The sequence below is a fragment of the Arvicola amphibius genome, chromosome 4, assembly GCF_903992535.2.
Source record: "Arvicola amphibius chromosome 4, mArvAmp1.2, whole genome shotgun sequence".
In the NCBI taxonomy this organism is placed as follows: domain Eukaryota; kingdom Metazoa; phylum Chordata; class Mammalia; order Rodentia; family Cricetidae; genus Arvicola; species Arvicola amphibius.
In genome coordinates, this window is record NC_052050.1 from 46,486,420 (window position 1) to 46,500,401 (window position 13,982).

At 51.2% G+C, this 13,982-nt stretch overlaps 1 protein-coding gene across 2 annotated transcripts in view; it reads left to right on the top strand.

The window, feature by feature from the left end:
* Positions 1-13,982, top strand: part of Sgsm2 (small G protein signaling modulator 2) — a 37,879-nt gene that overhangs the window by 10,842 nt on the left and 13,055 nt on the right. Inside the window, exons 3-12 of one of the 2 annotated variants that reach the window (XM_038326505.1) lie at positions 7,535-7,697; positions 7,979-8,140; positions 8,410-8,477; positions 8,572-8,717; positions 8,950-9,084; positions 9,569-9,693; positions 10,038-10,105; positions 10,885-11,045; positions 11,197-11,323; positions 12,787-12,921. In XM_038326505.1, the coding sequence (XP_038182433.1) occupies positions 7,535-7,697; positions 7,979-8,140; positions 8,410-8,477; positions 8,572-8,717; positions 8,950-9,084; positions 9,569-9,693; positions 10,038-10,105; positions 10,885-11,045; positions 11,197-11,323; positions 12,787-12,921 (1,290 nt within the window). The remainder of the gene's footprint in view (positions 1-7,534; positions 7,698-7,978; positions 8,141-8,409; positions 8,478-8,571; positions 8,718-8,949; positions 9,085-9,568; positions 9,694-10,037; positions 10,106-10,884; positions 11,046-11,196; positions 11,324-12,786; positions 12,922-13,982) is intronic. The other variant, XM_038326506.2, reaches the window with a different exon arrangement.

The following is a 13,982-nucleotide window of genomic DNA, read 5'->3' on the forward strand; positions in this document are numbered from 1 at the left end:
AGAAAAAAGTGTTTATTATTATAGGCTAAATAAAGGCATATGTACATGGGTCAAGAGTCTAAAAGTTACCTTAAATAATCCAAAGATCGGGAAAAAAATGTTTGCTTATGGTTTAGCCGAAGCAAAATTTGGCTGTGGCCTGTTAATGATCAAATGGGCAGTGGGTATATGGGGGATTGTTATTCCATCCTCCTGACTTTTGTGTATGCTTGAAATTTCCCTCAACAAATTGATTTTCTAAAGAGAAGGATAAGCTGGGATGTGCAGCTCAGTGTTTGAACCTACATCTGTCCTGGTCCAAAGTCTGTGTTGCACCGAGGTTGGTTGGTGCAACCTCAGGGCGGGGGTGGTACCCAGGAGTGGAATCAGGAGGAATCGGGATCAGGACGCTTTAGAGAAGTTGCCTTTGTAGGGTCACAGCTAAAGTCGTCTGACCGGGAGATGGTGGGTCTCTTGCCGGCCTTTGTGCATGGAGGAAGAGGCCGTCTCTCATCTACTTCACCGGGAAGCTACAGTATCCCTGCAGGTCAGAGAAAATGAGTGCGTGTGGCTGATTTCCCTCCCGTAGTTCCAGAACGAGACCAGTCCCTTCTCTTTCACACCAGAGTCCATAGGGGAATGTTGATTTCTTCTTTGGGGAGCTGAGCAAAGCTGAAAGCACCCAGAGTTGAAGTAAAGTCAGTACCACCTTGCAAGCTGAGAGAAAATGTGCCCCAAATACAGTGGGAATATTTGCTGTGAGTGCAGGCAGCCATTACCAAACCCGGGGTAGAAGTAGGAAGTCAGAGATACAGGAAGTAAAGAGAGGCCCATGGTACCTGGGGAAGCCTTTCTCCTCCTCCTATTTCATGGGCGGCAAAACTCTAACTTCTGGCAGCTCCGAAGTTCCACTACGAAGAGCCTCCCTTCTCTCCCTTCCCTTCCAGCCAAGCAGCTCCACCTGTCCCCCACTGTTCACAGGCCTGAACAAGTAACCCTAAAACTTTGCCCTAAGTGTTGCTGCCACAGCCCCAGGACCAAATTGAACCACCTGTGGATGCCTGCTCTACCCACACTTTTCCTCCCTCGGGTTCTCTATGGCAACTACAACCCAATTCTCCCACTGTGCAGATGGCATTAGGGAGAAAGGTGAAACTGAGCCAAAGGTGGTGTGCCAGCTACTCACCAAACTCGCCTTCCCATCCTCAACTCCTCCTGGTCCTTAGGCCACTTCCTGCCATGCTGTGAGTGCTGTGCCCCCCTTTCCCCTCCCCCCCCTCCCCCCCCCCCCGCCCTAGCCCAAGTGCCCTCTGAGAGCCATTTAGTACGTCCCACAATTTCACCTGCTGAGCAGAGCTGTGACTGCGGCTGTGACTGGTAGGCCTTCCTGGCGTCCTTCCTGTTTGTGAGGCCTCTTTCCCAGCCACTGACATAGTTTCCGTCATCTTTGTAAGCTCCTGAGATAGTCAGGCTAGTCGTATCACTTAGCCACTCTGGTTCCTGCCAAGTTCACGTTACCTGCTGCTGCCCTAGCAAGTGCTGGCTAAGCATGAGGAAGCAAACCATTTGGAGCTGGTAAAAGAGTGGGTACTATGGAACGACCGGCTATTCTGGGGTTGATTTTTCTCCCAGCCTGGAGCGGGCCTCCAGCATCACCTCATTTGGGGAACCCTTGGTGATCAACTATTCATCATCATCATCATCATCATCATCATCATCATCTTGGACCATGTTAATGTATCTGTCCGCTAATGAAAGCCAGGCTATGAGCAGAGAGAGCCCTCCGTAGCTTCCTCCTTCCCCGCACGTTCACCACCTCCTACACAGGGTACCTTTGGTTGTGTTTGTGCCCATCTAGAGGGCTTTTGTTATTGTTTTTAAATCCTGAGAGCGATGTGCGCTAAACATGGTGGCACACACCTATAATCTCAGCACTTGGGAAGTCGAAGTGTGGGGGGGGTCAGAAGTTCAGGGACATTTAAGCTACCTCAGAACAAAAGTATGTGACCTTTGCCCACCCCACCCCTTTTATTTTGCCTCACACTGAAACTCACTTCTGTAGCCCAGGCTGGCCTTGAACTTGTGTCAATTGTCCTGCCTCTGCCTCCCAAGTGCTAGACAGGTATAGGCATGGGCCACCACACCTGGCTCCAGTTCCCTTTTGTGATCAAAAGGTGCCATGCAATGAGACCACCCTGCACCTTGCTTTTGGAATTTTCCCATTAGTTCCTAGAGAGCATGTCATTGTTTCTTAGAGCTGCACACTGCTCTCCTGTGTGAACAAAGCATATTTACTTAGCCTGACCAACCCCTGATGATAGACACATGGGTGGTTTCTAGTTCTGTGCTGTTGTAACTGCCTGTACCTTTACATCAGTAGGAAAAACTCCGGAAGAGGGATTGCTGAGTCAAAGGTTATCTGCACCTTTGATGGAAAGTGCCAAATTGCTACATAGGAGCGACATCGTCTAACCATAGTAGCAATATAGCTAGCTTCCAGCATCCCTTCATCTTAGTAGTCACTCTCCCACCTGACCCAGCAGGTCTCCATTCTGCATTACAGCCCAGGCAGGGTAAACTTTCCACCTTCCTGCCCTAATCTCCTGGGCAGCAGGATTACAGGCTGGTGCCACCAGATCTGACCCAATGTTTCCACTCTGTAAATGGCCACTTGCAATGGTTAAATCGGTATGTGGTGGTTGAGACCAAGACCAGTAGGCTCCATTAGCACTATGCTGTCCAGCCCCAGGTAGCATTTTCTTTTTTTTTTTTTAATTTATTTATTATGTATACAACATTCTGCCTCGATGTATGCCCGCACGCCAGAGGAGGGAGCCAGATCTCAGTACAGATGGTTGTGAGCCACCATGTGGTTGCTGGGAATTGAACTCAGGACCTCCGGAAGAGCAGCCAGTGCTCTTAACCTCTGAGCCATCTCTCCAGCCCCAGGTAGCATTTTCTAAGCTCCATAACTTTTAAGGACCTGAGGAGCTTCTCAGGCTGGTCCAGCCTGTGGTCCTTAGCTTTCCTTAGGACAGTATCAGACTTCAGTGAGTGTTCGCAGCAAGATGCTAGAGTTAAATTTAGCTGTGCTTCTGCTCTCTCCAAGCTTTCCTCATTGTGACAGGATGGATGACAATGGAGAAGGCTCTCTGGGGTCGTCTGAGCAGACTCTAAAAGCCACCGAAGATGAAGCTAGTGAGAGGGTTATGCCTGTCATGTCACAGCTCCCTAACTCTGTTTGTGTCCTTTTATTTTTTTAATTTTGTATGTCCCCCCCCCTTAGATTTTTTGTTTTTTATTTTCTATTTTTGTTTTAATTTATTAGTCCAAGCCTTTCTATCTTGGGATTTATTGACTAGTACATGCTTTTCTCCAAAAGATGTCAGGGCTGTCACCTTATGGTATATCTACATGGTGCTAGGATTCACTGAGACAAGACCCTGAAGACCATGGCTGAATGCCCAGACCTCAGACAGCTTACTTTGCAGGGGGATCATCTTGCAGCTTGGTACTTTACTTGTGACGATCTGTATGACCCCTACAACAAGATGGCATTGGCAGGTTTCAGGCAGTGAGGACCTGAAGTTGTCTGATGTCCTTGGGCATGAGGTCACACGGGTCTGAACTTGCCCCAGGAGAATGGGGCTTCACAGCGCCCTACTCAGTCTCTCTGTAAAAAGCCTTCCCTGGGGAGCAAATTCAGAACAAGATAGAATCATGTTTGAGTTTCTTCTCAACTCAGAAGTCTCAGAGTATGGGGCCAGCAGGATGACTCAGCAGGTAAATATATGTGCTTCCTAGTCTTTTTGTGACTAATGCAAGTTGTCCTCCAACCTCTACACACATTAAATAAATATAAAAGGAATAGGTTTTGTTTTGTTTTGTTTTCTTTTTTTAGAGATAGGGTCTTACTACTTAGCCCTGGCTGACCGTGGAACTCACTATGTAGACCAGGTTGGCGTTGAATCAGAGATTTTGCCTGCCCTGGCCTCTCGAATGTTGGGATTAAAGACTGTCACCTTGCTGGACTAAATAAACAAATAAATAAACTTAAGAACCAGAGCAAAGATTCTTAATCCTTTTGGAGTCTGGACCCTCTTTTAGAAGTTGAAAGTCATTGATTCCATACCCGGGGCACAGGGGCACTTAAGCATTGTAAGACAAACCAGAAATTTACATTCAAATTACACATAATTTCAATGCATTTTCAGAGCCCAAGAAACCTCTCCACAAGCCCCTTCAGGTAATAGTTCTCTGTTATGATCATTATTATTTCGCCTTCATGCTGCACACAATCACGTTTTCATCTCTGCTGTGGGAATGGGGAAGGATACTCTAGTTTCGGCAATCATTGATGAGGGAGCGTCTGGAAGTAGGCCAAGAACACCTGGCCTCACAGGTCCCTGAAGACTGTCAGGGTGAGAGGGATTCCTCCTTCCTCAGACATGACTTGGCAGTTTGCCTGAGTTTCCCAGAAGGAATTCAGGAGCCACAGTGCGAACCAGGCGATGGGCGTGCTGTTTGGGCTTCCCTCAGCAATTCCTCCTTGTGCTAATTGCTGAGCTCTGCTTCTGCTGGCTCTCAGGAGAACTTGTTCCTGTGCTGAAAGGCTGCTGGTAGGGCGGGCGATGCCAAATGGGGTGGCTACTCCCCAGCTCGCAGCCTGGCTGTGTTTGCAGTGGCTTGGGGAAGGTGGGAAGGCTAATAACTCATTATCCTCATAATTAGTAGCATCACTGGGGCACATGACTCCCTGCAGGACTGGTGTTATCTGCTGCCACTCTGGCGTCTTCAACATCAGGAAATGGTGACTATCCTCCCACAAACACAGATCTGTAGCTGCAGCAGCCCCAGATTGAAAGACTGAGGCTGGGGAACACTTACCTGGATACCTCAGGGCCACACAAGATCCCAGAGAGCAGGGTTAGCCGTGAGGTGGAGCACGTGAACACTTAAGCCAGAGATTTCCTGTATGCTTGATACTTAAGTGACACCATGTCTCCATACACATGTGCACAGATGTTGGACCACCCTGGGAAAGAAAAGATGTGCTTCTAAAACAAAGGCCTCTGAGGCTGGAGCAAGAAGCCTGCCCATTTCCGACCCCTGGGGTATTGTCACTGAGCCAGCAGAAGCCTGCAGGGCCCCCTCCCTCCTTGACTCCAGTCCAAGAGAAAGACAAACAAAAATCCTTTATAGGAAAACAGTAACTGCCTATTAGCTGCTTAAATGAAGATAGAAAAACAGGTGAAAAATATCAATTTGAGAAGTAATTATTTGCCACACGTGGTGCATGCCTGTAATCCCAGCACTTGGGCAGTGGAGGCAGGAAGATCTCAGAGTTCAAAGCCAGACTCTGCTACTTAGCAAATTTGAGAAAAATCTGGGCTTCATGAGACTTTGCCTTTAAAATAAATTAGTAGTTATTTCCTGAGTCCAAGTTTTATGTCCTGATTGTGCTAATCAAAACAATCTTGGGAGCCAGGTGGTGGTGGCACACACTTTTAATCCAGCACTTGGGAGGTAGGGGCAGGCGGATCTCTGTGAGACCAGTCTGGTCTACAGAGTGAGTTCCAGGACAGGCTCCAAAAGCTACAGAAAAACCCTGTCTCCAAAAACAAACAAACAAAAAACAAACCAAATCAATCTTGGGGCAGGATTGATGGCTCAGACGGCTAGGAGCCCTTGATGTGCAGGCAGAAGGAGGAGTGTGGATCCCAGCACCGATGTAACCAGCCAGGCATTCCAAGTGTGCTTGTAGCCCATCTCTAAGATAGTGGAGTCAGGAGAGTAGCCTTCAGCCTAGTCTAGTGTCGTAGTTAAGGTTTCTATTGCTGTGAAGATACACTATGGCCATGGCAACTCTTATAAAAAAAAAAAAAGCTTTTAATTGAGGGCTGGCTTACAGTTCAGAGGTTTCGTCTATTGTCATGTTGGGAAGCATGGCAGCATGCAGGTAGACATGGTGCTGGAGAATTAGCTGAGAAACAGCAGGAAGAGAGAGGGACACTAGCCTGGCTTGAGCATCTGAAACCTCAAAGCCTGCCCCCAGTGACACACTTCCTCCAACAAGACCACACCCCCTAATAGTGCCACTCCCTGTGAGCCTATGGAGGCCATTTTCATTCAAACCAGCACATCTAGAAAACATAAGCCTTGAGTTCAGGGAGAAAACATGTCCCAGAGTAATAGGTGAAGAGTGACGGAGGGGGCATCCATCTTCCTCTTAGGGCTTCAACACAAGTGTACATGCTCAAGCTAAACAACTGAAAAGAAAACCTTGACAGAGCCTCAGTTTCCCCATCAAAGAAAACATCACTTTTACCCACCTATGGGGCAACCCGTGGTCCTCGCATGCATCCAGGTCCTACCACCTTGGCTCTTACTGGCTATCGAAAAACCTTTGAACAGGAAGGGTGAGGAGTCAGGAACAGACATGGGCTTGTGCTTCCCCATAGTCAGACTGTGGGTAAGGAGGTGGTTTCACATGCCATCTCATGTCATCACGCCAGTCCTAAGAAGTCTACCCCATTGCACAGGTGACAAAGTGGGGGCTTAGAGCATGAAGTCAGTTACCAGGTCTCCCAGAAGCATGGAGTCACTATGCCAATCTTAGACCCTTGGCTGTCTACCTCTCTGTCCCCAGTACAGTTTAGTTTGGCTTCAGTAATGGCCAGGCACTGTCTACCACACATGTGCACCACTGTTTTTAGAATCTGTACATGCCAAGGCCAGCTTTTCCCTGCCAAGCCTTCTTTCCTTCCTGTGGGGTCTCGGTGGTAAGCAGGATCCAGAGGGAGAGATTAAGCATGGCCCCTGAAAACATGAATGAATTAAGGGGAGTCCTTCAAGTGCTGAAGGGAGAAAAATCTCTTACTCTCAGCTGCTGTGCTCATAAATAATCAAGAGGCTTCTGGGAGAGCAGAGCTTCATCAATATTTCAGCTTCCTCAGAGCCTTGTTCCTTAGCAACCACGTCACCATGCTCTCAGGAAGGGCTGCTGAGCCGCGTGCGCTCTGCATCCTCTTCCTGTAGGTGCCGTCTCCGTCCTTGTGGTCAGGTGGAGACATTCATGTCTGCTCCAGTGAGCAGCTTTGCTCCTCACAGCCCACTGGGATGGCACTGCATACCGCAGGCATGTGTGCACCAGGCAAGGGAGAAAAGCAGCTTGGCACGTGACAGCTTTACAAGTCCACCATGGGCTTGGGGGCAGGACAGGATGGAAAGCTTTGGAGGGAGGTCAAGATATATTTCTTTGTCCTACCCTACCACTACTTCCAGCACAATTCAAAGCTTGCTCCAGCCCCTGCCTCTCTACAGGCATACTGTGGTTCCAAGGAAAAAGGGATTTCTCTTTCCTCAGATGGGTTAACACTTTATCCAAGTTTACCAGAAGGAATTCAAGAGGCACAGTGTGGACAAGGAGGTTGGCATGATGTTTGAGCTTCCCTCAGTGATAACTGCTGAGTTCTGCCTCCGCTGGGAGAGTGGAGAAGGTCAAGGGAGGTGACCTATAACCCAGGTTCAGATACTGTTTGACTTTGTGGCCCAGGTGCTGTGGAGGCTTGCCTCCTGCATCAGCTAAGACGCCGCGCCGCTGGCTTCCTGCGCAGTGACAAGATGGCAGCCCTGTTCACGAAAGTGGGGAAGACATGCCCCGTGGCTGCAGAGATTTGTCACAAGGTGCAGGAGCTGCAGCAACAAGCAGAGGGCAGGTGAGGCCTGAGCCAGCCCCTCCCAACATCCTTTCTACTCTATCCTTGGCATTTACTGTTTTCCAGACAGCCTGCCTAAAGGGTGGCTTCCTGGCTTCTGTCTTATACAGGTACTTGGCCGAGGGGCCAGCCTGAGAGTGGGGGTTGCCCCTTTGCAGATTCCATATCCTGTCTCCCTGCTTCAGCTCCCTATCTCAGCCCACGCACGCTGAACTCCTGTCCTCACGTCAGATCCACCACGCTGGGGCCTGTGCTTCTGAAACCTTCCCCTCTTTTTGCAGGAAACCCTCAGGAGGCAGCCAAGAAGCCCTTCGGAAACAGGGCTCAACCAGCGGGAAGGCCCCAGCTCTCAGCCCACAGGCCTTGAAACACATATGGGTACGCACAGCACTCATGGAGAAAGTTCTGGACAGGGTTATACAGTACCTGGCCGAAAACTGCAGGTGACTGCCTACCTCCCCCCCGATTGGTCCTTTCCTTGGTCCACCTCAGTCTCATCCCTCTACATTCTTAATAGCCCACAGCAGTCTGGAAGCATGCCTCCCGCCCTCTTTTGGCACCCCAAGAATTTAGACCTCACCAAGAACCCTACACTTCATCCTATTGACTCATCCTTCTTCGGTGACTGACATGAATCTGATCTCCGGGCATGCTTCTCCTGCCTGATTCCAGGAGCCCTGGTAATCACCCTGTCTCTGTCTCCTCTTGGCAGCAAGTACTATGAGAAGGAAGCATTACTGGCAGACCCCGTGTTTGGCCCAGTCCTGGCCTGTCTCCTAGGTGAGCTTGAAAACTAAGAGGCCTGTGTTGGTCAATGGGGTGAGGAGTGGGTGATAAAAGAGCCCCAGCTGATTAACCATCCCTGTCTCCATAGTGGGACCCTGTGCCTTGGAATACACAAAGCTCAAGACAGCCGATCACTACTGGACTGACCCCTCTGCTGATGAGCTAGTCCAGAGGCATCGTATCCGGGGTCCCGCTAATCGCCAGGACTCCCCAGCAAAGCGCCCTGCCCTGGGGGTTAGTATCCTTCTCCCCACCTCCGTGTTCACTTCCTCAGACTATGCCTATGAGCCCCCCGGTAGTAGCCACCTAAGAGAACTTTCTGTCTATACTAGGACTTGCATAAATGCCAGTAGCCCATGCCTACTGTTGATTAGAGAGCAAAGGGTAGCAAAGAGTCAGCTAGAGAGGGCCATAATGCATGGGAGCCTTGCCAGGGTAGGCCCTGAGCCATGTCTTTTCCTGGCAGATCCGGAAGCGCCACTCTAGTGGTGGTACTTCAGAAGACCGGCTGGCTGCCTGTGCCCGAGAGTACGTGGAGTCCTTGCACCAGAACTCAAGAACTCGGCTGCTCTACGGCAAGAACAACGTATTGGTGCAGCCGGTAGGAATGCTTTGTGCTGCCAATTCCTCCCTCACTGCCCTCTTTAGAAGGTCCAGAACCAGTTTCATTGCTACAGAACTTGACCAGAGAGAAGGGAATGCCATCCTACCCATCCTGTGTTGTCATATGACTCACGCCCAGCTTGGAGTTGGCAGGAGACAGGAATGACATCTGTTCTGGCTAGCTGAAATCCAGGCTGTCCAGGCCTAGGATGGCAGCCAGCAGGCAGAGTGAATGCCCAGCATGGGTGTGGCTGGCCAGTGGCACACCTGGCACTCAGGCTGACAGGACAGAGCCAATGGCACTAAGCCAACTGAGAAGAGACATTTAAATATAGCTTCTGTTCATCCTTGCTTTGCCCAGCCTCCAGCCCCAGGACTCCATTGCTGGCCTGATGTGTTCCCTCTTGGGCTCATTCTCACGGGCCATCAGTGAGATTCTCAGGCCCGTGCTGTCTGTTTTCTGGTGTGTCTCCTCCCTGTAGAAGGAGGACATGGAGGCGGTCCCTGGCTACCTCTCCCTGCACCAGTCGGCGGAGAACCTGACTCTGAAGTGGACTCCCAACCAACTCATGAACGGGACTCTTGGGGACTCGGAGCTAGAAAAGAGGTAGAGGTTTTACACATGCTCTCAGGAAGCAGGGAAAGGAAGGGAAGCATGGCTCCAGGGAGGGGATGGCAAAACAAAGAAGGCTCCAAGGGCCAAGCCTTACTCCTCATTCAGTGCCAAGAGTTACAGGGAGAGGCTGCCTGAGTGACTCCCAAGCCCTTTGAGACTGAGCCACTCCTGGCCGTGGAGGGGTTGGCACAAGCCGGGTACTGCATGGCAAAGAGTTCCAGGCTCTGACTTAGAGGGACAGCGCTGGCCTGTCTTTAACACAGTGTCAGGAGGTGACAGGACCGGTTGACAGAGGCGAGTCTTAGAGCATAGTAACACCTATGATTCCTTTTCAGTGTGTACTGGGACTATGCCCTGGTGGTGCCCTTCAGTCAGATCGTCTGCATCCACTGCCACCAGCAAAGTGAGTCTGCTCGACCGAGGCCGAGACAGGAGGGAGGGCTGGTGCCTCCTTGCTGTGTGCACTGTGCATTGGGTCTGTCATACGTACTGTGTCTTTCCCAATGTCCTTGTTTTGTGGTGTTGGGAATCAGATTCAGGGCACTATCCGGCTAAGCATGTGTCCTACTGCTGAGCACACTCCCAGCCCTCCCACTTTCCTTATTTTTCTAATTTTTAAATTATTAAAAAAAACTTATGTGTATGGATGTTTCACCTACATGTGTATGCCTAGTGCCTATGGAGGCCAAAAGAGGGCATTGGGGCCCCAGAACTAAAATACAGATAGTTACAAGCAACCATATGGGAGCTAGGAGCTGAACCTTGGTCCTCTGCAAAAGCAACAAACCACTAAACCAAACTCTCCGGCCTCATTTGTTTGTTTTTTGTTTTGGTTTGGCTTTTTTTGAACACTATTTAATGTATGTATGTGTGTAAGTACATACATTCACACCTGCACCAAAACACATGGAGACCTGGGGACAGTTTGCAGGAGTCACCTCTCTCATGTGGGTCCCAGGGATGGGAATGAAGCTCAGATTGTTAGGTTTGCAGCGGGCACCTTTACCCCCGAACCCTCTGGCTGCCTCTGCTGTTCCTATGAGGGAAAAAGCACCCAAGGCATGTTCTAGCCTGTCTACCCTCTTTCCTAGCCTGGGAAAACTCACCAGTTGGGCCATGGTGATGGGTCGGGAGGTCTCAAGAAGGGCCCCAGCCTCACTTGCGGGCATTCACCCCCACCAGAGAGCGGTGGCACGCTTGTGCTGGTGAGCCAGGATGGCATCCAGAGGCCGCCACTGCACTTCCCACAGGGAGGACACCTGCTGTCCTTTCTGTCATGTCTGGAGAATGGGCTGCTGCCTCGTGGACAGCTTGAGCCCCCGCTGTGGACCCAGCAGGGAAAGGTACCTTGGCAGGGGAGGCTCTGGGTGCAGGGCTGGGTGAAGGAAGGCCTCTTCTCTTCCTTTCCAGCACACAGTTCTCAGGAACAGCTTTGGGTGGGACCTTGGGTGGGACTGTGCACTGGACAAGCTGACCCCCCGGCTCCCTCCACAGGGCAAGGTTTTCCCCAAGCTACGGAAACGCAGTAGCATACGGTCAGTCGACGTGGAAGAGCTCGGTGTAGGACGGGCCACAGACTATGTGTTCCGGATCATCTACCCTGGGCACAGGCATGAGCACAGTGAGTGTCCCCACGTTCCCTGTGACGAATGCTCAGGGTGTGTGGAAGCACTGTGTCATTTAGGTCAGGCAGGATAAGACAAGGGGTTCATCACTTTAACTTGCAGATCATCCCTGTCTTGTACCTAACTGTCTTCCCCCAAGTCACCCTGAGGCTCTCAGCTCAGCAGAGCCAGGCATACAAGTTCCTTAGTCATATTTCATGCCATGATGCAGAAAGACTAGAAATATTAATAGAAGGTAGGAAACTCTCCATTCCTCTCCAGCCCTCTTCAGCCCCACCACCTCGCCTCGACAAGCCAGCCTGGGTACAGCACTGCGCTGCCTTGACAGTGCAAGTTCGCCCCAGCGCCAGAGCCCTCCAGCAGCTCCTGATGCAGAAGCAGGGGCTACATCTGGAGAGGGGAGAGGGTGAAGCCTGGAGCGTGGATGTTGAGGGCTGGGCTCTAAGGGCCCCACAGTGCACCTGGGCCTCGGGGCGTCTAGGCGAAGTTCTTCCACATCGGTGCTCTTTCTGCTCGGTGACTCTACCACCTGTGCATTTCTCTGCATCAGACTTGCGTGTCTTGAAGACAAGGGCAGGGAATCTGTCAGTCCACAGTGATTGTTGCCACCCAGACCACCTACCCCTCCCTGCATTTCCTAACTTGTGCCAGAAAGCTGTCCATCTCTGTTGATGGGCAGGTGACTCAGGCTTCATGCAGATCGCTGTAGCACATATGGCCCAATAGGCTTGGAGGACCTGGGCTTGGGGGCCTCCATTCCTCCCAGATGTGCCAGACAAGAGACAGTGAGTTACAACCACGGTGCTGTGGACTGGCATTTCACCTCAGGCTTGGCTTGGTTTTGGTTTGCAGCCTGTTTCCCTCCTTCAGTCGTGACACGTTCCATTCTGGTCACATCACTGTAAGGCCCTCTTCCCTCCCTAGTGGGTGAGCTAGGCAGCAGGAGCTGAAACTCAGCTGAGTGACTCCCACTCCTCAAGGATGGCTCTGAGGGGACCCTGGAAGAATAAGGTCGAATTTATATTCTAAATGAGGGGCTTGCAGTTGTCTCTAAGTCAAGTTCAGCCTGACCATGACAGCAGCTAAAGAAAGATTGGGATCCATCTGGCCAGAGTCCTAGCCAACCTTAGTCAGGACTGGTGATCTCCTAGGTACACACACACACACACGCACGCACGCACACATACACACGCATTCACACACATATACACCTTTCTTCTGTTCTTCCTAGAGAGGACCCCTTCAAACAGTGGAGCTCTGTAGCCACCTCTTAGCCCTGAGCCTCTCGTCCTCTCCTGATAACCAGCAGAAGGTTCTTAGACTGCCCCGCCCCCACCCCCTCCCTCCTCAAGGCCCTGCAGGTTCTCCACACCTTTCACCTCCAGGAGGGCCGATGGTCTCTCCTGCACAGGACTAGGGTCCTCATGCCTCTGCCTCTCTCGCTATTCTCTTTGAGCAGTCACTATTAACTACCACCACCTAGCGGCCAGCCGTGCGGCCTCGGTGGACGATGATGAGGAAGAGGAGGATAAACTACACGCGATGCTCTCAATGATCTGCTCGCGGAACCTCACAGCTCCCAATCTGATGAAAGGTTTTTATCCCTCCCCACCCCGACTCACCTCGTCCTCTACCCTGACCCCCTTGGGCCCACTTGCCACCCACTGCAGGGGCTCACACAGCAGTGTTGGCATTAGGGGGACTTGCACGCAGGGCCATTTCCTTGTCACAAGGCAGATCAGTGAGGACACAAGCAGACCAGACAGGTACTGGCAAGAAGAGGGGACGTGCAGAGCAAAAGGTTCTGGTTGAGGAGAGCTGCTTTATACTGAGAAAGAGAGCACTGGGGAGGAGGGCTGGCTCTCTGAAGGCCCACCGCTTGGGGGCCTGAATGGCTCTCAGGGCCACTCCCTGTTCCTGCCAGTCACGCCAGCAGACGCCAGATGGTGGTCTGTCTTTCTTTCCTGCTGACAGGAGAGGCCAGCTGCTTTTGTGCTTCTAACTCTGACTTAGCAAGTCAGGGTAAAGGTAGGAGCTGGACAGGTCAGGTGAGGGGTGAGGGTCATCGTGAGAAGAGACCCCAAGGACTGGCCTTCCCAGCATGCATGAGGGCTACAGTGCTTTAGCATGAAGACCTGCTACTTGAGCATGAAGCTAGACATACTTAGCACGGGGGTTCAGGTCCAGGCTCCCTGTCCCACATGCCCCTGGTTCATTGTATGGGTTTAAACAAGTATCTCAGCATCTCCAGGCTCAGTTTTCTCACTGGTTCTAGGTACCATGTCAGTGATGTTACCTGTATGTACTGTACTCTGGACCCCAGCATCCATGGTGGCAGGGATCTCCTCCCCTGGAAACAGCACAGCACAGTATTATCTCAGCATTTATCTGCCCACCAAATTCTTTAACACAGCTGTCTTGGTGAGGAGCCCCACTCTTTGGAGAACCATCAACCAGGGTCCTATGAGGGCTAGAGAGGGCTCCAGGGAAGGCTGGACAGAGAAGCAGAGACTAGGCTAGCCCCTGGATGCTAGGGATTTCCCCAGTCCCCACCGCGTCTATGCCACAAAATTAATTGGTTCTCGCTCTTACAGAGGGAGCCTAATATATTACACTCCTTACAGAGATGCTGTTCCTTCTAATTCTCTCCTTACA